General features: G+C 40.7%; 1 protein-coding gene across 2 annotated transcripts; it reads left to right on the top strand.

The window, feature by feature from the left end:
* The first annotated feature begins 11849 nt into the window (after positions 1-11849).
* On the top strand, positions 11850-17907 carry LOC104239872 (uncharacterized). Of its 2 annotated transcripts, XM_009794600.2 has the most exons (6): positions 11850-12263; positions 14531-14696; positions 14811-14935; positions 15007-15105; positions 15184-15516; positions 17665-17907. In XM_009794600.2, exons 2-5 carry the CDS (start codon positions 14552-14554, stop codon positions 15505-15507), a joined length of 693 nt encoding a protein of 230 aa, XP_009792902.1. In that variant the 5' UTR covers positions 11850-12263; positions 14531-14551; the 3' UTR covers positions 15508-15516; positions 17665-17907. The 2 variants fall into 2 exon arrangements, 1 of the variants encoding a protein (XP_009792902.1); XR_011401731.1 differs by lacking the exon at positions 14811-14935 and having other exon boundaries at positions 14531-14740.
* The last annotated feature ends 5983 nt before the right edge of the window (positions 17908-23890 follow it).

Here is a 23890-nt window from a genome sequence, read left to right as displayed (position 1 = left end):
TAGTCTTTAGAGTAAACTCCCGCGGATCCTGAGCACTAGGAGTGGAACTCTCCCCTCCCTGCCAGGCAGGCCCTGAAGTGGCAGTCATAACTATTGTAGAATTTGCAAACTGAAGCAGGGACGTATGCCAATAATTTTTGCGCTTGAGGTAACGAAGGACACGATGCCAAGGCGGAAGGATGGCTATCTAAAATAATGGGATCTTCCAAAGAAGCAAGAGCCGCCCCATGTATATGCGGGATACAACAACAATTCTCCTACAAAGGATAAGCCTCGGGAGGTCAACAACCTCGGAACAGATGCCGAGGTGGTGCCCGACCCCGGAGATCTCCGTCAAGAAGAAGTTAAGCCACAAAGGGTCAGCGATTTCGTCTCCAATTCTGAGGTGGTACCCGACCTCGAAGTTCTCCCTCGAGAAGAAAATAAACTTTTCGAGCCCCGATCACGAGGGCTAAACCATAGAAAATAGCCTAAATACGAATAGCCCCTTCCTCAGAAACCTGCCTGCAACACCTTAAAAGGTTATCTACGCCAAGCTCAAAGTAAAAGCTCCAAGTGCCCGAAGTCGACTTTCGCTTTGGTGCTTTGTCTTCATGAGGCTCGAGGGTCCCGATGATCCAAGTTTACCGAACCACTTCAGGCTTTATTCCGGGAACAACGAGGAGCTCGGAAAGGAGACATCTCTGTTGACCAAAGGACGGAAAAAATATTTACGATCGTCGACAGAAGCATTCATTCAAAATCTCCGCGAGCGCACAAGAGTATACAAGAACATGGCAAAAATCAAAAGCAGAAATAAAGGAAACATCTTCATATTTGGTAAATATTGGCTACAACGGCCCTCAGAGGGGTCCTTACATACAATTACAAAAGCCCGCAAGGGGTTCTTACGCAAAAAGGAAGAAACAAAAGGATGCACACACGTGGTAAAAGCCTAGAGACTGGTCTACTCTCAAAGGTCCACCTCCTGCAACAAGCGCCTCCAGGAACACATCCTTAGAAGCCTCATCCCGGCCTTCCACACTGATATCCCCAAAATATAGGACGAGAAGCAGGGAGGGATGAAAAAATGCCATAACCCGCCAAAGATCGAGGACCCTCGCGGGCCAAGAGAACCTCGGAGAGACAACGAACCGGGTGAGTCTTGGCCTCGCTTGCACGGCTACTTAGAATCCACTTCTTGGAACATTAAGCCATGCCCGCTGCCAGCTCAGGGCAGAGCACCACATCGAGTCAGGGTATGAAGGTGAGTAGCGGTGTATAATCTGAGCCCCCTTTTGAGCAGCGGTATATAATCCGAAGAGCTTTTTACGAGCGAGGAAAGTTGACCTCTTATGTCATCATCTCGAGCAAACAAGGACAACAACATCAGACGTAACAACAACCACAGCGGCGATAGAATGGCATAATCATGCTCGACAAGTAGAAGATGCGGCAAGAGGTCACAACACGGCCTATGGGAGCTCTTCCAAATGGCCTTGAGGCTGCAAACCCCAAATATGATGTTCAACGATAGAGGAAGATGATAAGGAGAAATGGGCGAATGAGCAGATGAAGGTACTTGGATAAGAAAAACAACGGCAGAGCACCCCCATTTATAGGAGGTAACGGCACTGTCATCGAGGCTTTTGGAAGACTTACTGGTGGACGCAATTACTGTGTTCCTGAAGAACCGAATTGACTGGGGTACTTTCACCCTGGAGAACGGGAATCGACAGTGCATTGAATAATGTCAAAACACAAGTATATGGGATGTCCCAGATATTGCAAAAACTTGCGCAGTAGGTTGCATCATCGGTATGACGCCGCCGCAAGAAGTTCGAGGAGTAAGGGGTCAGAATCATTTCCCATCGCTTCGCTCTGGGAAATGCGGAGACTATCTGTATACGGCAAAATCAGAGGACCTTATTTCTTGCTATCAAGACACTTCGGAAGAATATCTCGAGACCCTGAGGATATAGAGTTGCGACCAGGTCCCCTCCCTTGGGCTCGTCGAGGCACGACTCAAAGAAGATGAAGATCGAGGCTAGAGCAAAAAGGGGAATTCCCAACGCACGCGGCTAATTCTGACAGAGCCGGCCTACCCAGAGCCTGTGTCGTGGCATTAAGTCTAGCCGTCCCATCTCCATGATTTTAAAATTAATGTATATTGTACTATAACTGGATTCCCCTCGTATATAAAGGGAATCCACACCACTTTGTAAGGGTTTGCTATTTCTCCAACCCTCCTACATAAGATCAATAATAACTCTCTCTCTCTCTTTTCTCTCTAACTCATTTGCTCGAGGCTACTCTTTGCATTTATTACTTTCATACTTGTTCTTCATTTATTGTTCAATATTGGCCCTAAAGAGCCTTCTTAAATTATATCTTAACTATTATCCCATTCCCGACTATCCTTGATAGCTCGAGCTAGAGCCGAATATCGACCACGAGGCCTTTCATCGACTGGTCCGAAGCCTAGATAGTAAGCCCTTCGTAAAATGACCTGGCCGGTCGTTTTGATCTTTTTCACTTTGCTCACTAGTTCTCGGGCATGACTTGCCCCATGTGATGCATTATGACTTATGTAAATTGTTTTTGGTTTTTCGGGTAATCAGAATGAATTTTGAATAACAGTTCTCAGTTTGAAGCTTGAAATTTGAAAGGTTTGACAAAGTTTTGACTTGTTTGTATATGATCTTGGATTTCAATTTTTATGATTTGTTTAGCTCTATTAGGTGATCGGAATGCATTTTTGAGGTCCGTGGAAGGTTTAGTCTTGAATTGGCGAAATTGAGATTTTGACGTTTTTCGGTTGATAAGTGAGATTTTGATATAGGGGTCGGAATGGAATTCTGGAAGTTGCAATAGTTCCACTGTGTCATTTAGGATGTGTGTGCAAAATTTCAGGTCATTCGGACGTGGTTTGGTTGGGTTTTTGAACAAAAGCATAATTTAGAAGATTTTGGGATTCTTAGGCTTGAATCCGATGCAAATTTGGTATTTTTGATATTGTTTTGAGTGTTCCGAAGGTTGGAACAAGTTTTAATGATGTTATGGGATATGTTGGCATGTTTGGTTGAGGTCCCGCGGGCCTCGGGTGAGTTTCAGGTGGTTGAGCGGATCTTTTCAGACTTGGAAAAATTGCAAAAATTGCTGTTGTTGTTCAGTTTTGGCGTCCTTCTATGTGGTCGCCTGGGCATGAATGCGATCGCATAGGGCTATTTGGGGGGAAGCATAATTTTGTTCCATGCGATCACCTTAGTGTGGTCATGATCGCGTAGGGATCTGAGGCGCGTGAGGTGGAGCAGTTGTTTTTCGCGACCGCGTGAAGGAGTACGCGATCGCATAGGTCAGTGGGTTGCAGCTTCGCGATCACGTGGGCAAGTGTGCGATCGCAGTGAGTAAAATTTGGAGATTGTGAGTTTGTTCTTCGCGATCGCATGGGTGCTCCCACGATCGCAGTGTATTAATGACCTGGGCAGTATTAAATAGTCAATCTGCGACCCCTCTTCATTTTTTCACCATTTTTGAACGGGATTGAAGCTTTTGAGAGGGATTCTTGAGGAAACCAAAGGGTAATCTCTTGGAGGTAAGATTCTTGACTTCGTAACTCATTTATATGTGGTTAAAGGCCTAATTAGTGGTGAAATGTCGGAAACAATTAGGGCAAAATAGGTAATTAGGACTTGAGATTAAGCGACCTTTGAGTTGGGATTTGAATAGGCTATTGAGGTCGGATTTTGATGAAATTGATATGGGTAGACTCGTGAGTGGATGAGGATTCTATTGATGTAATTTGTATCGGATTCCGAGACATGGGCCCGGGGGTCGGATTTGAGCAATTTCGAGATTTTTAATGTAAATTGGATATTTTGGAGTGGGCTTTGTCCCCGTAGCATATTTTAATGGTTATGTTCTGATTGTGGCTAGATTTGGAGCATCCGGAGGTCGATTCGTGAGGGCAAAGGCATCGCGAGCTAGAGTTTGGACCGGATCGAGGTGAGTAATGATTGTAAATGATGTACTGAGGGTATGAAACCCCGGATTGCACATTGTTGTGCTATATTGAGGTGACGCACACGATTGATGGCGAGCGTGGGGTCGTGCACTATTGGGGATTATGACTTAGTCCATCCAGAATGACTATTTTACCGCGTATTTTACTGAAATCTATTTGCTATCATCATGTTTTGGGCTGAATGCCATATTTGGGCCTCGTGCCAATTATTTGAACCCTTAGGGGATTTTTATCGATATTTTCTCACTGTTTTGACTTTAAACTTGTACTCAGTCATGTTATATTTTACTGTTTTCACAACTCAGCCATGTTTACTCTGTTTTAACATATTAAATGATATTTCAAATAATATTTTGAGCTGAGCATTATGTGTTACTGTTGCCCGAGTGGCTTATGTGATTTTGACTAAGTAAGGCCGAGGGACTGTGTTGTTAGGATACTTTTGGTTCGGGTTGCACGCCTCAGCGGTGATACACTGATTATGATTATGAGGTCGAGTGCTTGAGTTTTGTACGCCACGAGGTGGCTTGTGATATGAGCCCGATAGCCTAGTGATGATTGCACGAGATGGCTTGATATTGCGCTTGGGCCGTAAAGGGCCCCTCCAAGAGTCTGCACACTCTAGTGAGCACGAGTACCCATTGTGATATGAGATATAGCCCGAGGGGCTGGCATTGTTCTAAGATATTGCCCGAGGGGCGGATTTGTTGATATTGTGCCCGAGGGGCGAACCTTTATGTGTTTAACTTTCTTATTCGTCTGTCACTTATCTGTTTAATTGTTGAAAGGGTATTCTTGAAGTTTAAACTGAATTTAAATGATTAATCATATCTTTACGAACTTGCTATTTTTACTGGTTTTACTGCTACATTATAGCCTATAATGTGCCTTACGTGGTTTTCCTTCTTTCAGTCTTTATTTATGATTATTACTCACTGAGTTGAAGTATTCACTTTACTCCCTGCACCCCGTGTGTAGATTCCGGCATTGCTGATCCTGCCAGTGCGAGTTGAGAGCTCCCCGCAGACTTCGGAGTCCACACGGTAGTTGTTTGGCATCTGCAGTCTTGTGTTTCTCCTCCTTTATCATTTCTATCTCTTATCAAACATTCTGTAACAGCTTATAGACTTTTCAGACTTGTATTTGGATTTATAGGTGCTCAGGACTAGTGACACCCCGGTATTGGGCTGTGTGGGGTTGTATCCCGCAAATTATGCTATTATCTGCTACTTTGAGATTATGTTCATTATGCTTTACACTTATTTCTTATGGTTTAACTGTTAAAAATTGAAATGGGAAGTGTCGGCTAGCCTTGTCTTCACGAGAGGTGCCATCACGATCGGGTTCGGGTTTAGGGTCGTGACAAATTGGTATCAGAGCCTAGGTTACATAGGTCTCACAAGTCATGAGCAGGTTTAGTAGAGTCTCGCGGATCGGTATGGAGACGTCTGTATTTATCCTCGAGAGGCTGCAGAACCTTTAGGAAAAACTTCACATTCTTGAATTTTTATCGTGCGTCCTTGATTCAACTTGAAATGTAACTCTTTGAATTCCTTCCACGCGCTTGCATGCGCACATGAGGGCTCAGTATTAGATGTGCATCAATGGCTTGTGATTCCCTGATCGAGGGGTGAGATGTGATCTCTGTGTGTTGATGTTGGGCCAGTCTGGAAGACTTGATGCCGGATTTTTACCTATAGCTTGAGCCCTGAGCTATTGATTGTGTGAGCGCGTGTTTCTGGATCTATATGTGCTATTGTGTCCCTATTAAGGGAAGTAATGACTGGATAGCTACAAGATGAGTGTGATGTGACTGTGAGATGTATTCGAATGAATTAGAAGCAACGAGAAGGGTCTGCTGGAGGTTAGAAGAACTATTAGGTGCTTGATTTCCATCTTGATTTGAGGTATAGCCCCGAGTTATGGGTGTGTGAAGAATCTTTTCATGTTTTCTAGCTGGGAGTGAAGTAAATTTCATGTTGCGGTATGAGTTCAGACTAAGGGAGATTCAGTGACTGCGTAATGTTTATGACGGTGGAAGGTATACAAAAATGTTAGTTTAAGGCAAAGCAGGTGGGTTATCCTCTGCGGAGTGTTCTGAAGTTGTGTGATCCTTATGTTGTCTGTTAGAATATCTCATTTACAAGCGAAATGTATAAGTGTTGAAATTTAAATTTGGGTCACTTAAGAGAGTGAGTTTAACTGTTATAAGAGTGAATGCGAGATTTGCAGAAGATTTAAAGTAATAGATGGTCTGTGTTTCACAAGTTTATGAAGGATTGAGTTTAATCTCACTATGGTATTATGGCAGTAATAGAGTATATGCATTATGAGTTATTGAGTGTGTTTTGATCTATGGCTTTGAGCCAAGTGGGGGAGTCTGCTATTGATTAGTTGATTGCATAGTTATGTGCTATGTTGGTTCCAGTTTAAGGTGTACTGGTGAATTAGTTATGGCCTACAGAGGTTGAGACCGAGGATGGCTCGAGTAAAGGAAAATTCTTGAGAAAGGATTGTAGCATTCTTCATAGGTGTGTGAGAATCACGGAATGTCTTGAGTTGTTATTGGTAGAGGATGCTCGGTGCATAGAGCAGGAAGTTGCTTGGTTTTATTGAGGTGAGGTTGCATTATGCAATGTCGGAGTGCTAATGAGGCACAGGTTGTTCGGTTCATTTGATAAGGCTAATTGTAGTTTTAGTAGGGTGGATGACTCTAGAAAATGTTTCTAATGCGTTCAAGGTTTTATAAGTAATAATTGGAGATTTTCAAGTGTATAATTTGGGCTAGAAACTGAGGTTTGCATTGTAGGGTGTCAAGACTTGTGGTATTTCGATATCAATTAAGGAATTTTATATACATCAACATCAAGAAGGTGAAGGTAACGGATTCAGATTCGCAGGAAGTCTCCTCAGAGTAGAGTATTTCGAATGCGCTGCTTTTGGGGATATTTAAGAGAGTGCTTAGCGGCTTATGAGCCTTAGACGGGATGGCTTTATGCTCGGGTCTCGTATGGTGAGTCTGCATTGAGGAATTGTGGTGTTATAGCAAGAAGGAGTATCAAGTTGAAGGTAAATCAGAAGGAAACCTGGATAGGTGGGATAACTTGATAGTAGACCGGATCGGTATGGTAAGAATATGATTAGTTCCTTGGGTGTGAATGGGGTAATGAGTTTCTACATGTATTTCGTGGCAATCCTCTTAGGTACTGATGGCTTACGTAGCTTGGTTGAGTTAGAAGGATTCAGTCCTGACAGGTTTGGTTTGTGCAAAGGGAGCTCGGAAAGATCTTGATGATTTCTACCACGGATTAGAGGTATATTTTTCTACTGGCGTGAAGAGCATGGGATGGGTGATGATTTTATTCTAGATGGGATCAATAGGAAGTTCTTAGCTATTTGAGTACATAGATGTTTGTGGCTCGGAAGGGACATAAAGTTCTCATGTTATCCTGGGATGGTACAGTATATGTGGTATGTTGTGGAGGATTGAGATTTGCTTGTGTAAGGTTACAGTTTAGTTCTGAGTGGAAGGTCATAAAATTCTTAGGCAGCACGGACAGTTTCAGATAATTAGAGAAATGAGCTTCAGATGATTAGGGGGATGATCTTCAGATGATTAAGGAAATGGTATTGCTAATTGGGGTGATTTGATGAGGGTATACATTTCAGAAAAAGGCAATGTGATTACGTTGATGGTACTTCGGTGGTATTGTGGCGCTCTCTTGTTAGATCGACTGCTGATATTCGAGGTTGCTTGGTGGCAGAGAAGAATTTTAGAGTATATCTCATGGAATTATTGGGTATTAGAGGTATGGTATGTATTCAAATGGCGGGATTGGTATCATGTATGGTGATTCGTGTGCCATATTGAGTTGGAGATTGAGAGTTCTCATATTCAGGGTATGTTGTGGTTGTGGGTCATGTGTATCGGTACTGTTTAGTGACTATCGGGGTTTGGAGACCCGAGTGGATCTTTTGTTGCGCGGCGTGTTAGATTTTGATGTAATATGGGGTATAGACTGGTTGTCCCCGTGTCTTGTTAATCTTGACTATTGCGCTAAGGCGGCGGTGTTGACTATGCCGGGAATACCATGAACTAAGTGGCGAGGTTCGACGAATTATGTTCTAGTAGAGTGGTTTATATTTCGAAGATCCAGCGGATGGCTGGGAAGGATCGTCTTTCTTACTTGGGTTTCGTGATGGATGTCAGTGCAGAGACTCCTACCGTTGATTCAGTTTCAGTGGTGAGGGACTTTTTGGATATGTTTCTTGTGGCCAGGCATGTCGCCGGACGGGGTTGTTGATTTGGTGCCGAGCACTATAGCATATGGTACCGGCGGAGTTAAAGGAGTTGAAGGAACAACTTCAGGAACTCCTTGATAAGGTTTCGTTGGTAGACCTTTATGGATGTATGTTCTACATCGAGACGGCTTTGTCAACTTTGAGTTGCTATGGGTGAGGGATGTGTTGATTCGGTTGTTGTTGAGCTATTAGCATTTTGAGTTGACCTATGAGTTACCTTTCTGTGTTGCGGGGCGTTATGATTTGCTGGTTATAGGCACATGTGGTCCGGTCCCATTAGGATTTTATAGTAAAAGTCGAGCGGGAAGAGTACTGGGTACTGCGCGATTGATGACATATCGGTTATGTCCTTTCGGGATTGTGTAATGCTATGTCAATTGCTTCGCAGTGGTTTTGAGGATTGCTCTGGTCTTAGACATCATATTGAGCATGGTTGTCGATTTTGAGCATAGTGACTTGAGGTGTTTCATGTGGACCAGTGTTCGGATGAGGTCGCGCAGTGGAGTAAGCTATGTGGAAGTATGATCCCGCAGGTAAAATTCGTGTGTTCTGTTTCTATGATGTGTAACGGGTTCTTAGCATTGTGTGTGGTGGTGCTGGTGAGCTTGCGGTACAACTCTTTCATTTGAGTCATTTTCACGATTTGAGTATGTTCGAATTGTGGCTTATTGGTGCGCGGATTGCACAAGTTGTGGCTTTAGCCTGTATTGATATGTCATGTCACTAGAGTAGTGTGTTGGAGTAGATGAGATTGTTGGGGTCATTAATGAATATGAACAGATTCGATTTCAGTATGTTGGAAGGAAAATATCGAGGTTCGGCTCAGAAATTTGCTATGGTCTTTGCCAAATGAGAAGTGGCTTCATGAATAGTTGATCTGAGAAATGGTTATGGCTTACTGCAAGTTTTATTTATCATTGGCAGTATATGAAAGTATTAGAGTGAGACTTTAGTTGACAAGAGGTTTTCTACCGGTATTTGGTTGTTGTGTGCAGCTGCTGTGATTAGAAATTATCGCTACAAGTGTTTGAGTTATGTGGTATACCATGTAATTGCACCTGAGGTTGCAAGTATAGGTTATACAACTGGTTCGGGCTTATTTAGAGTATAGATGTGAGATGCGGATCTTGTGGATGATTTCAGAAGTGGAAATGTGGTTCTAAAGTTTATGGGCTAGGTTGGATTGTGGAATTTCAGTTACATTGTATTATCGGACCTATATGAGATAGGGTGACATGGGATCACCCCCGGGTATATACATGTAAGGTTATTTAGTGATTGGTTGGCTTTTGGACAACTCTAGGCATGTTCGAGGACGAACGTATGTTTAAGTGGGGGAGGATGTAACGACCCGACCGGTCGTTTTGAGCTTTTACACTTTGCTCGCCAGTTCTTGGGCATGACTTGCCCCGTGTGATGTATTATGACTTATGTAAATTGTTGGTTTTGGTTTTTCGGGTAATCGGGATGAATTTTGAAGAACAGTTCTCAGTTTGAAGCTTGAAATTTGAAAGGTTTGACCAAGTTTTAACTTGTTTGTATATGGTCTCGGATTGAAATTTTAATGATTTGGTTAGATCCGTTAGGTAATTTGGGACTTAGGAGCGTGATCGGAATGCATTTTGGAGGTCCGTGGAAGGTTTAGGCTTGAATTAGCAAAATTGAGATTTTTGCGTTTTCCGGTTGATAGGTGAGATTTTGATATATGGGTCGGAATGGAATTATGGAAGTTGCAGTAGTTCCGTTGTGTCATTTGGGATGTGTGTGTGAAATTTTAGGTCATTCGGACATGGTTTCTTTGGATTTTTTTTTATCAAAAGCGTAATTTAGAAGATTTTGGAATTCTTAGGCTTGAATCCGATGTAAATTTGGTATTTTGATGTTGTTTTGAGTGTTCCGAAGGTTGGAAAAAGTTCGAATGATGTTATGGAATATGTTGGCATGTTTGGTTGAGGTCCCGAGGGCCTCGGGTGAGTTTCGGGTGGTTGAGCGGATCTTTTCGGAGTTAGAACGGTTGCAGAAATTGCTATTGGTGTTCAGTTCTGGTGTCCTTCTATGCGATCGTCTGGGTATGATTTGGGGGGCAACATAATTTTGTTCTATGCGATCGCCTTAGAGTAGTCGCGATCGCGTAGGGATCTGAGGCGCGTGAGGTGGAGCAGCTGTTCTTTGCGACCGCGTGAGAAAGTGCACGATCACATAGGTCAGTGGGTTGCAGCTTTGCGATCGCGTGAGAAAGTGTGCGATTGTAGTGAGTAAAATTTGGAGACTGTGAGTTTGTTCTTCGCGATCGCGTGGGTGGCCCCACGATCGCAATGTATTAATGACCTGGGCAGTATTAAATAGCCAATCCGCGACCCTTCTTCATTTTTTCACTATTTTTGAACGGGATTGAAGCTTTTGAGAGGGATTCTTGAGGAAAAGAAAGGGTAATCTCTTAGAGGTAAGATTCTTGACTTCATAACTCGTTTATATGTGATTAAATTCCTAATTAGTGGTGAAATTTCTGGAAAAATCAATGCAAAATGGGTAATTAGGGCTTGAGATTAAGAGACATTTGAGTGGGGATTTGAATGGGCTATTGAGGTCGGATTTTGATGAAATTGATATGGGTAGACTCGTGTGTGGATGAGGATTCCAATGATATGATTTTTATCTGATTTAGAGACATGGGCCCGGGGGTCGGGTTTAAGCAATTTCGGGATTTTTAATGTAAATTGAATATTTTCGAGTGGGCTTTGTCCCCTTAGCATATTTTAATGGTTATGTTCTGATTGTTGCTAGATTTGGAGCATCCGGAGGTCGATTCATGAGGGCAAAAGCATCGCGGGCTAGAGTTTGGACCGGATCAAGGTGAGTAGTGATTGTAAATGATGTCGTGAGGGTATGAAACCCCAGATTGCACATCGTTGTGCTATATTAAGGTGACGCACACGCTTGATGACGAGCGTGGGGTCGTGCACTTATCACGGCCTACTCCGCACTACTATTGAGTAGCGAGAGAGGGTCAGAGCAGCTTTTGCCCGATTTAGGGTCGGAATCGATTTCCACAGAAAGCTAGAATTTGGAATCGAGTATCTATCTAGTGTAGGATTGCGTATGTGTTCCAAATTACACTTCTAATCATTTTTTGGGTTTTTGATTAACTTCTACTTTTATAAATTTACAATTGTAAATGAAACTAGATTAAGCTAAGAGTTAAACTAATGAGGGTTGTTTAAATGGTTTAAAGACACTAGGGTAGTGATTTTCGCCTAAGTGGTCAATTGACGGGTAATTGAATTTAAGACATGATCACTACAAGAAAAATCCTTATTAGGGATCAGCATTTAGCAACAAATTTTAAATATTGGTCCCTAAAAGTATACTTATAGGATGAGATTTTTTTTTTTATCTTTGATATGAAATTTTATACTACCAAACCTATTCTGATCTGTAAAAAAAATTAATATCCGGTCTCTAATATTGGATTTTAGCGGGATAGGGGACGCGGGAACTGACCAAAATGTAAAGTAAAAAAAAGAAAGAAAAGGAAATTAATCACAGTATCCCTCCAAATTTTCTCTCACCCTAAAATCTCTCAGATACACGTACTTTCAGCTTAAAATCCCTAGAGACGTGGCCGCTAACTAATAGATCCTTCAAAATTCAGAAGGTAAAATTCGACCGTACCTAAAATCCCTAGAGATGGCGAAGCTAAAATTCAGAAGGTAAAAAATTAAACTCAGAAAGGTTGCAAAGAGCGAGACGACGAAGCTAAAATCCCTAGAGACGGCCGCTAACTCCTTCAAAATTCTGAAGGTAAAAAACTCAGAAAGGTTGCAAAGAGTGAGGCGCCACTTTGTCGTCATCGTTGAGAGCTCTATTCAGAACATACTCTGTTTAATTTCTTCTTTGGAGGCCTTAATCTAAAGTACTTTACACAAATTATACTATTGGATTATCCGCCTAAACAAGAGTAAGTTTAATTTCTTTCTCTTTGATCTGTTCTGTTTCTTTAAATTTCTTCTTCGTGCTTTTTCCCCCATTGAATCAGAAATCTGTTCTGTTTATTTGGTTTTGTTTTATTTACTTTACTAATTGTTTGAGTTCGGTGGGTGGAAAGAAACGGAAAAAGACGATCAATTTAAGTGTTTATGGAAATAATTTTATAGTTTAAGTAGTACTACAATATCAAAAGCATTAGAAGGATCTTCAATAATTGCACCGTAAGTTAATGAAACTGCATTTTGTGAATAAAAGGACCTCTTTTAACTCAAAGATTATCTGATTTCAGTAAGATATCTTTTTCTATCATGAAGAAAAACATATAAGATGTCAGCTGAATAGTAAACTTTTTGGCAGAATGTTGACTTTGTTGAACCTTTTTATCGTGCTTTTGCTCAGTTAGTGTTTTCATAGCAAGAAAGTACAAACATGTCACAATCATATCTTTATATAAGTGGAGAATATAGGAATTTGCTAATTAGAATGTTGAGTTTTATGGAAATTTGTTTGCTTGAAGTTCTGAGAAAATTAAGTTTGGCCTATTCGAGAAATCTTTGTCCAGTTGAAGAACAAAGTAACATTATCGTGGACGAGACTCCAAGTTTGCAGTGGATTCTCTGACTAATTAAATAATTTTTTATTTAATTGATGATACATCTTTCATTGAATTCCATTAATCTATTTTTCTTTCCTTTTTAGTTCTGAATTATGTTAAGAAGAAAATGCAAGTATTTTTAAATACAAAAAAAAGAGCCCCCACTTTCTGAATAAATTGAAGCAAGTGATCAAGAATTCACATGGGAGATGAGTCAGATCTCCTCTGTAATTCAAATCCAGGAGCTGCTATACATACATTGTTCTTCTAATAAATTTTCAGAAAGCACAGTTGATTAGTCGCTATTAACTTCCTATAGCTAGGGTTCTTCAGTTTTTTGTTTCTTTATTTGTTTTCTGCAACTTAGAATTCTATATATGGAGAGTCAAAAATTCGGGTTCTATATTTCGAAATCTCTCTTACTAATTGACCTTTTAGGTTTTCTTTTAGGTTCTATTGTTTATTATATAATATCAAAAGCATAGAATGATAGTTATTGTATCATTTTTTTTTATTTAAGGAAGACAAGATAAAAAATTAGTGATTTAATTTTAGAGTGTCTTATGTGTTTTAATTTCTCATTTTGTTGAGCAATTGTGAGTTATATATTATGCATATCAACTTGTAGTTTATTTTATTCTTGTAAAATCGTAAGAAGTTTAGTCATAAAGATGATTCTGACAAGTGTAATAACAAGTAATGTTACCTCAGTTGCATTCCGGTCAAAGGGTTTCCTTGGAAACAAGCCTGCTGAACTTTGGTAGGATCTCAAGCTCCTTACGGTAGTGCACCACCTGTGACTTTTACTGAGAAATGTTCAGATGCTTTAGATCTTCATAACTCAAATGAAGATTCACCCTGCTGGAAAGGTGCTCCTACTTTTCGTATTTCTCTTTGGGACTCTGAGTATGATCCCTGTTCCTGCAAAAAGAAAAAAACCAGGTTCGTTTAAATCCTGATTGGTGTGGCTCTAGTAGCTGAGTGTCTCCCAGTCATGGCTTCTAGTTTTGTGACCCCACACTGTGAAGATGGTGTCCAGTATCCCAAAGAGAAGCAGGGTAACTGGTACTGTTTGAATCTACATATTGTTTGTTCTGCTGATGTAGCTACAACTGGTGCACTAGTTGTTGATGTTGTTGCTGCTGCTAGTGCACCAGGGAATTCCTTTTAAGAAACAGAAGTTTTCGAATGAAGAGGGTGGAGTTCTAAGTGATTCACAGACTCTTCTTTCGGCTGAAATCAACAACAGTTCTACCTTAATCCTGCGATATGCATCAATAACGCGAATCAATGTGAAATTCAGTATGATGGTGCTCTGTTTCTTTTCTTAGTTTTGTGTGGCTGCTGAACATGTCGCTGCGAAGTCTAGGGGCTCTTTATTTATTTGTGTTCTTTAAAAAAAAAAGATTACTACTAGGTTTTTTCTCTATGTTTTCCTTGTAGTTCAGCAAGTTCCAGCAACATGCGTCATTTTACTTTAATTTGCATAATGTATGATCATGTTCATCTTTCACTGTCCTATTTGCCAAATAATCAGCTACCTTGTTGCTTTCTCTGTAGCAGTGTACAAAAAACAGAATGTCCAAGTACCTGGAGTCTATTATTTTTATATTGGATATCAATCTATGCTTGATGTATTGCAGGATCAATTTGAGAGTGTTGACATGGATATCCATCGCGATCATATTTTGGGATGGATGAAAGAGTTATGGAACAAATGGAGAGGACAATTGCATGCAAAATATGTGAAGGGTAAGCCAATCCAAGAGGCTCTTAAGAATGTGCCCAAGGGGGTAGACAAGAAACAATGTGAGTGATTGGTAAAGGAACATTTTTCTACAGAAAGTTTTCAGGTTTGACATAATAACTAATTATGTAATTTTATTTTATACCGTGATCTTTTAATTGATAATTTATTTGTAGCATTTGAATTTAATGTTGTCACTCAAATATGGGCGAGAAGTAACAGGAATGCAGCAAATAGAACTAAGTTGAAGATGCTTCATCATATTGGTAGCAAGCCAATTAGAGAGATTATTTATCAAAAGGTGTTTTCATCAAATCTATTTTTGCTTAATATTGACGAGACGTTATTTGACATATTTAATTTTATGTAAAGGGCGGAAAAGATGGCAAACCACCAGATTTGGCAGCTATTTTTTTCAAGACTCGCAAGAAGAATAACACGCTTGTTGATCCTGAAACAATCGAGAAACATGTGCGTTTGGTTAATTGAACATGTTCTTTACTTTTAATTATTATTGGATCTGACAAAAATTTCTCTAATACTTTGTAGGCTCAAATCCAGGAATTGGTGCAGTCTGAACCGTTACTTCCTAACATAGAGATTGTAGAGAAATGCTTTGGACCTCAAAGTCGTAGTCATGTATTTGGCTTTGGGGGTGGATTAAAGGCAAAAGATTTGAAAGGTGGAACTGCCTCAAAAACTGAATTATTGGCTAAGATACGTTCAACTGAAGATGAAAACCAGTCTTTGAAGGATCGTTTGTCTAACTTGGAAATTGAGATGAGAGAACTGACTCAAGTAAAAGAATTAGTATTAGCGCAACAAACTAATTTCCAGCCTCCACTTCAAGAGAATGACTATTTGGATCCTTAATGATACCAAGTGAGTAACAACTTACCTGAAAGCTCAATTTATTTTGTTGATTTAAGTGTGTGTTATTATATATCATTTGCGGAATTTATTCTTCTGTCGATTACGAATTTGCTGGTTGTGCATAGTTATTAAACGTATTACTGGTTTCTTAATGTTCACTAGTGATTGAAGTTCGATAACCCATACTGGAGTCGATAACCCATACTGGTAGTTAAAGGTGAACTTGTTTAATATTGGATGAACTCAAAATAGGCAATAAAGTCTGCTACTGTAATAACATAAAATAATGTTCAGTTATTTCCATGCAAGGCAATGTGTCTAAGGACTCACATTTATGTTTTCTAGCCTAAAATTTTGCACTACAACATATCTTTGTTTTCTGACTCTATTCTAGTTGACAGTATTCGATTTCTCAAATAACCATTTTAGTCCAGAAATTTTAAGCAAGTTATGGCTTACGAAGGAGTTGAGGCAGTGATTTTGAAAGGAGGAGAGCGGTAGAAAATGACTTTTTCCTAGGGGGCTCAAGGGCAATTCATTTTGTTCTTGTAAATATTAGGTAGCTTTGGAGGATGTTAAGTTTTTGAGCACTTCGACTCCACAATTCATCATAAAATTAAATTTCATCCTTTTCTTGACGTCATGAAACTTTTTTTTTTCTAGATATACTTGAACTTTTTTGTTCCCACCCAAATGCCCTTGTAATGTATCTAATGCACATGGTGAAGAAAGCAGATAAACCATAACAAACTCCCCAATCGCTAAAAACTCCATTTAACAAAATTAGGACATTACGGACACATAGAGCTTTGTAAAAATCAAAGGAAACTATAATTTATCCTTAATTTGTGAGAGAAAACGAAAAGAAGAAAGCCACTCACATCAAATTCAGAAGCTGAATGTTATCATTACTTGTCCAGTTATTCGAAAAATTGACATCCAGTCTACTTGGAACTTTGGAAATGGCATCTGGTTCACCTGCAATTGAATTAACAGACTATAAAGCCACACAGATAACATTGCAATATATGGCAGGGTGGTTCACCTGGAGATTAAACTACAGATTGACGATAAGTAAAACTACATCATATATGTGGTGTCCACCTTCTCTCTCAAGTCTACAAACCAAGTCCCATGCTACTAGGGTGGCTCTGTTAATAACTGTCTTACCAGCCCATAAGAAATTTCCATCCTTCAAAACACTTCAGTTCACATAAGTCTACCACACAATGAGGCTCCATATTGGCACTGAAGATGTTGGATTTATTTGTATTAGTGTTCATACAATATGCATTTGAAAAGGTTCTCAGCTCTCTCAGCATTAGCATCAGAGACTGAAAATCTCCTTTGTTGGCTGAGTTGTCTAATGTGACATCTTTTAGTAGCTGATTTCAGATACTGTTGGCTGAGTTCACTTCCTAAATTACTTGTCTAATGTGACATCTTTTAGTATGCCTGCTTGCCTTACTGCTACTTGAGAGATTTGCATTCAGACATTCTTTTCTTGTATGCCTAATCTTTTCTCTTTAATTTAGTAGTGCTAAGCTAAAATTTTTAGCCTTTAGGTTCTCAAGCTTGCTTTTTGCATACTAGTGATTGAGCTAAGTTACTTTTAACTGTTCCATTGATTCACTGATTCCTCTTGGGTTTTAGAGGCCCCACTAATTTAATTGCAATTAAAGCTTGCCGTCAGCTTCTAGAGCGTTGTAGAGCTCGTTGCAAATTGATTATGCAATGACTGTTCTTAACTTCTTCCCCAAATCCCTTTTTTCTAATGGTGGAGAATGATGTGAGATCTTGTTGGACTGTATTGTCTTCTGAATTTTGTTCGCATGTAGGCCACTGCAAAAACTGATGAACACTGCGTGTTCCTCACCGTCCTCTTTAACACTCTAATGTTTAATGATTATAATTAATCTCTGTGTCTGCTGAAAAATAAGGAAATGATACTGTTACTATCTTTTTATCTGTCATGGAGCTGTCATTTCCACTCAGCTTTGTGAAAATAGAGAATCTTATCAATTGCTATAATCCAGGCAACGATACACCTACTAAAATTACTGTTCTTTTTGTCAATTCTCATACCTACTGTGATAACATTCCGTCTACATTATTATATATAGTTTTTCTAATTGAAATTTCTTATTTCTTCTACAGGTTTTGGATATTGAAGTTTACTAGAAGTAGATTTTTGACGACATACAGATTAGCCATCATTTTGCTGGGAATTTCAAGAAAATTTTACATTACAATCGAGGGATATTAGTGATATGTAATTTTTTGCTAAATGTTTATGAACACTATTGTGACTAGCTTACATCATTGATGTACGGTGCAACTAACTGATGTTGATTATTTTTGGTATTATTTTATGAAAGCAACATCATCTGTATATTACTATTCCCGATTTCTAGTTGCAAATTGAATGTGATTTAGGGACTTGTAACTTGTTTCTTTAGGAACTAGACCGGTAGTCCTTAAATCTTTTTTAGGAGTAGAAAATTTGATTGCTAAATCTGTAGCTTTGTAGCGCTGACCTATTCGACATTAGGGACCAGATTTAAACTTCTCCGAAAAGATATAACGACCAGCTTCTAACTGGTCGTGAAACGTTTTAACGACGATATTTAAACTAGTCGCGAAAATATTTTAAGGACCAGGAATTTAGTCGCTAAAACATAAAAATAAGCACCAGAAACATGGTCCTTAAAAACCTTTTAGGGGCTAGTTTTAATCTGGTCGCGAAACAGTTTTAGCGACCAGCACTGTATCTTGTCCTTAATGACCTTTAGCGGCGGAAGCTATAAGGACCAAATTATTTGGTCGCTATTAACCATTTGGGACCAATTTCTAACTTTTAGGGACCATTTTTCCCTTCGCTGTTGAGCATTTTTCTTGTAGTGGATTGACATAATTTGGGGAGTATGATATAACCGTTGCACGATATTACCCACTCTACACCTCTCGGTGGTTCGAGTGATTTTGCCCGAATTGGCTTTCTCAAGACCAATTGTGTATGCAAATTTGCACAAGCAACCAAGGTTCAAGTCAGGTATTACTCTCTCGAGGTTTAACCCTTTAATTGGGGCTATCAATCACTTGAGTATGCCCCAATTCCTTGTTGGACCAATTTCGGAGACTTAGACTCTCTTTCTCAAGAAGAGCCCAAGTCAACTGAAAACAAACTAGTATTTGCAACCACTAATTCAGCAATTAAACATGAAATTAGTCCAAATATCAAACACCCATAGTCAATCTAGCCCTAAAATACAAGACTCATCAATTACCCTCAACCCTAGCTTATGGGTCTAGCTACTCATAATTAAAGAAGGAAAACAAGAAATAGATGAAGAACAACTCATATTAATCAATTATTAAGATAAACAACAAGATTCAATGTTGAAATATAGTTAAAATACCCAAAATAGCTAAATACTTCGAACCCACGAGTGCAGCTACAACTAAAAACTATCTGATACCCAAAAAATGGGAAAAGAAGCTATTTATATTAAGCTGAAAAATTTGGACAAAAATACCCCTGCGGGGTTAGTACGGACCGCACAAAATGATGTGCGGCCGCACTAGGCTCTGAACTTGAAAATCTGACTCTCTGAACTCGGGCACTGCGGACCGCAGAGAATGGACTCCGGCCGCGGAGGCTTCTAGTGCAGTCCACGTAAAATGGAGCGCGGACAGCATTGGCTTGACACTTGGAATTTGTAGCTCTCTGATTCTTCTCTCTGCGGACCACACTAAAACGAGTGCGGCCGCGTTGATCTGAGTGCGGACCAAACAAATCCTAGTGCGGTCGCATAGCCTTTGTGCCTGAATGTCATGCTCTCTGAACTGCACAGTGCGGACCGCACAGAATGTAGTGCGGACGCACTGGCCTTGTTTTGCCTGAGCTTTGACTTGCCTTGGTACTTGTGCAAGTTTCACTCCTTTTGAGCTGATCTTTGACATCTTGTCACTTTGTTGATTAAACCTGCAATCAAGCACAACTTGTGAGCCTTTTGAGACTATTTTGTACAAATTCCTAATCAAAACATAAGCAAGAAGGAGTATAAAAGGTGTCTAAATCCCTAGTTATCAACTCCCCCAAACTTAAGCTTTTGCTTGTCCTCAAGCAAACAAAATAAGACCCACCCCTTAAGAGAATATCCAAGAAAATTTCAGCTGTCCTAAAGTGACCTCATCTAGCATCAATTGGGACTAACAATTGCCCTCAATACAAATGAATCATTAACAACTTTTTCTCTTTGAAACACAATGGATTAAGTGTGACACAAGAGCATCAAGAGTTGACTCAACACATCAAAGAACTCTTGCTATTACTTTGGTCATTGTGGAACCCAAACTCATACATCCTCAACTCTCCCTAAGCAAACCTCACCTTTAGAATAGTGGCACTCAGAACGAGGTCAATGGAAGTTCACTCATCTCTCTCAAGAAAAAGTCACAAGTCCGACTCTAAGTACCATATGCTTGCCCCTTATGTAAGTCACCAATAATGTAAGCTTCATTCAACTCAAGATCATATAGGGCTTTTGTGAAGTCATGGTGAAGGCTTTTGGTTCAGGGTAGGAGATGTTTGGTCTAAGTAAGTTCCATCTTCCCTTAAGCACTTTTTTTTCATTTTGGCACACATTCACTTGACTCTTTGCATCACTTCACTTCTTTCTAAGGGGCTAGAGAGACACGTGTCACTCTTTCTTATACATTTTAAACCTTTTCTCTTTTTTCAACTTTCCACACCTTTCATTCTTTGCTTTTCTTGAATCCCTTTTTATTCTCTTTCATATTGAACATTCTTTTTGTCTTTTTTGCTTTTATTTCTTTTTCATTGCCTTTCCTTTTCTCCTTTACCACTTTGTTGCAATCCTCGTCTCTCCCCCCAAACTTATACTTTTGCCATGTGCTAAGGAAAGATCGGGTGCCAAGAGAGGGTATCTTTTAGAACGGGTATAGGCTTGTATCTTTGGTAAAAGATCTTATCATGTCTCAAAGGAAAGCTTATCTTTGGTAGGTTATGGAAGTGTTCAAGCTATCATTTGGACCAAGGAGAGCTTATAATCATGTCTCAAGTCAAAATTCACTTAGGATTTCACCTCAACAAACATTCAGGGCAAGTTCTAGACTAATGGCTTAGCACTTGAACATGCAATGCAATTACTTACCACACAAATTATGAGATTGCTAAAGACATAGAGTCGGGGGCCCACAACGACCTTAGATAAGATTTGAGCACACAATGGTCCCGAAAAACCACTTGATGATTATCGGTCAATACAAGAGTCTCAAGGCCACGACTTTCACCATCCTAAACACAACAATTTATTTTTGATATAAGATCAAAGGCAATTGTGCTAGGCCCAAGTGAAGTTTTGCTTGAGGCACCCTTAACTACTAACTACTAAAAACAAAAAGAAAAACAGACTCAAACCCTTAAGAAGGTTGTCACGTCATCCATCCTTGGGAAGAGCCAACCGGTTCACACAACACTCCACCTTTGGAAAGAACCGTGACATTAAGAAAACCAAAGGCTTATTGCAAACTTTCAAAAACAAGAAGCTACGAATCATAAATAAGAAGCTATGAGTGAAAAGTTTGCGGAAAATAAAATGAATATATACAAGAGGGGATTTGTCGAATATACAATAAATGGGATGAATATATACAATGTAATATAACTTTATATACAGACCCAAAGTAAAATAAAAGTGCAATAAATCTAACAAAATGTTAAAATTATATACAAACCAAAGATGAAAAGATAAAGAAAGCATAAAAAGTATGAAATATATATATAATCATCTGAATGAATAACAAGTAGGGCCTACCCCCTCAAATGAAAGTTGTCATTGTCCCCAATGACAACTAAACCAAATAAAGCACCAAAAAGAGAAAAGGAAAAAGGATATAGTACTCCCTATGGCCTGTCTGTCTGCATGGGCTCCAGAGTGGTCCCAGCGTCCTTACTGTGCTCGGGAACCTCAGACTGGTTCCTTGTGGCCTGCTGCTGTGCTGCTGGGACCTAGGCCTGGACAGGCTCTTGTGGTGCATCCTGTGGATGATTGGAGGAGGCCTACGGTGGGTCGGCCAACTGGATGACTGAATATCCGCTATGGGAATCATCCTCTTTCTCTTGGGCGGCCTCTTTGACTACTTCGACTGGGGATAAACTGCTGGTACTAGGTCCTGAGGTAGTAAATCTAAAGGCAGATGATCTGCCTTCAGTCTGTTAACATCAGCTCTCAGCTCCTTCACGAACTCCTTGGAGGCCCATGTCTTCCTCAGCTTCTTGTGCTCCCTAGCAAGCTCCTTGAGAGCCTTGCTATGTGAATCAACCACATCAGTACGCACCTTCTGAGTGTCGAGGATTTTCTTTTGGTTGTCTAGTATCTTCTTGAGAGCATCCTCTATCGACTGGGGGACCTGTGGAGGTGGAGGTGCCGACTGAGCCTCTACCATGGTAGTGAGGGTGGATAACTTGGATGACGCAGTCTGCATCCAGTTGTTGATACTGAGAAGGGCCTGGCTCAGTCGGTGGGTAGTCACTGGATATGCACGGGAGGAAGGTATCTTCGGGTCTGCTGAGGTGGATGGACCAGGAAGGATAGCAGTGGAAGTAGAGGCAGGCTCAGCAGGAGTCGCTACCACAACTGGTTTTTCAGACTGGCCAGTTGGAGCAGTAGCTATACCCCTGAAATTCTTGCTCTTGGGGTTATCATCCCTCTGCATGCTGTACCAAGAAAATGGGGCCTTCGCTTTGACCTCGATATCGAAGGGCCTCTTTTCAACTTTTAGGTCTCAGAAGTACATAGTGAGTAAACTGGGGAACGGGAAGTTTCTGTCATTCTCAGCACCCACAATTGTAATTACCCGCGACATCATATTTCCCACATTGATTGGGTACCCTGCCATAATTGAAGCTACCAACACTGCCCGGTGAAGAGGGAGGGAGTTGTCATGAGTCGTGGGGTCCAACCTGCTACATACAAATGTTTCCCACCCCCTTGCCTTGAAGTTTAAACTACGTCTCAGAATCTTGACTCCAGCAGTCAACCAGTCGGGGGTGGTACATGGGATTGTCAGGTACTGTGCCAGCCAAAGATGAACCTCCTCACCTAGTTCCATCTTTGCCATGTATAGGGTCTCATCCTCCTCATCAAAGCCAAGGTAATCGTTGATTGTTTTCCCATTAAACAACACCTTCAAGTTTCGCACCTTGGTCACCTTAGTACCCTTTTTGATGTGGGCAACGTTGGTGTAAAATTCTTTGACCAAGTGCTTATTTGCATCCACACACTCCCCTAAAAAGTACTCCCATCCGACTCTCTCCATAAGTTTCCTTCTCATATTGGGGTTGTGAGGTAGCAAGTCACTTTCTACAAACTCCTCTCCGGGATCAACTTCCTCACCGGCCACCATTTCTGAAATTTATGGTATGCTACTTTGCTCATGAACCAGTCTTGCCAAGCCTCCGATTTCCTAGTTCTAGCTACCCCGCCAACCTGAGGTTCACCCCCTTCTCCGACTACTTCTTCTCCTCCTACTTCCTCCTCATCTCCTACTGCACCCTCTCCAGATAATGAAGATATGAGAGAGGTAGAGTATTCCCCACTACCTGCACCTGAGCCCTCAGACAACCCAGAAGAAACATTCACTGACGCTTGGGCAGTGGGGAATAGTAGAGGTGTGTCTCTTAGTCTGTTCCTCTCCGGCCAGTCAGGGATGTACTCCGGCACAGAGTCTGAAGAGATCTCCCGGGAGGGCTCGTACTCATTCCTCGATATGTTAATGGCTTTGTCAGCTGCTCTTATTAATTTCCATGTGTTCTTTATGTTTTGCCTGGCTTGGGGAGTGAGTTTTATCATTTTCTGCTTCCCTCCCCGGGAGGATTCTCCTCTGCCCGGTTGTTTAGATCCTTTACCTCGTTGTTTCACCATTGTCTGCAAACACAATTCAATATGCTTGTTAGTATCAATAGAATCAGTTAAAAATAGTGCTGCAGAATAGAAGGAAAAATTGCAGACAGGTTGCAGAAGTCACACAGTGCGGACCACACAAAATGGTGTGCGGCCGCACAAGGGTCAATGCAGACTGCACAAAAAGGCCATGAAGTCCGCACAGAGGTGGGGTTCAGACTACCCACTCTCTGTATCCAGGTAGTGCGGACCGCACAAAATGTAGTGCGACCGCACAGGGACCACTGCGGTCCGCACAAAATGTAGTGCGGCCGCAGTCCCCAAAGTTCAACTTCCAAGACATTTAGCAATGCGGTCCGGACAAAATGTTACTGCGGACCGCACAATGGCACCGTGGACCGCACAGAAACGACTGCGGTCCGCACTGAGTGCCCAACTATGGCATTAAGTTAGGG

Source organism: Nicotiana sylvestris, chromosome 8, assembly GCF_000393655.2.
Source record: "Nicotiana sylvestris chromosome 8, ASM39365v2, whole genome shotgun sequence".
Lineage (NCBI taxonomy): Eukaryota > Viridiplantae > Streptophyta > Magnoliopsida > Solanales > Solanaceae > Nicotiana > Nicotiana sylvestris.
This window is presented reverse-complemented; position numbering and strand designations above follow the sequence as displayed.

Excerpts from the sequence above, each read along its gene's own strand:
- LOC104239872 (XM_009794600.2), top strand. The coding sequence starts at position 14,552 with ATGGATATCCATCGCGATCATATTTTGGGATGGATGAAAGAGTTATGG. Across the intron at positions 14,936-15,006 it reads GAGAGATTATTTATCAAAAG|GGCGGAAAAGATGGCAAACC; the intron begins GTGTTTTCATCA and ends TTTTATGTAAAG. Across the intron at positions 15,106-15,183 it reads CTGAAACAATCGAGAAACAT|GCTCAAATCCAGGAATTGGT; the intron begins GTGCGTTTGGTT and ends AATACTTTGTAG.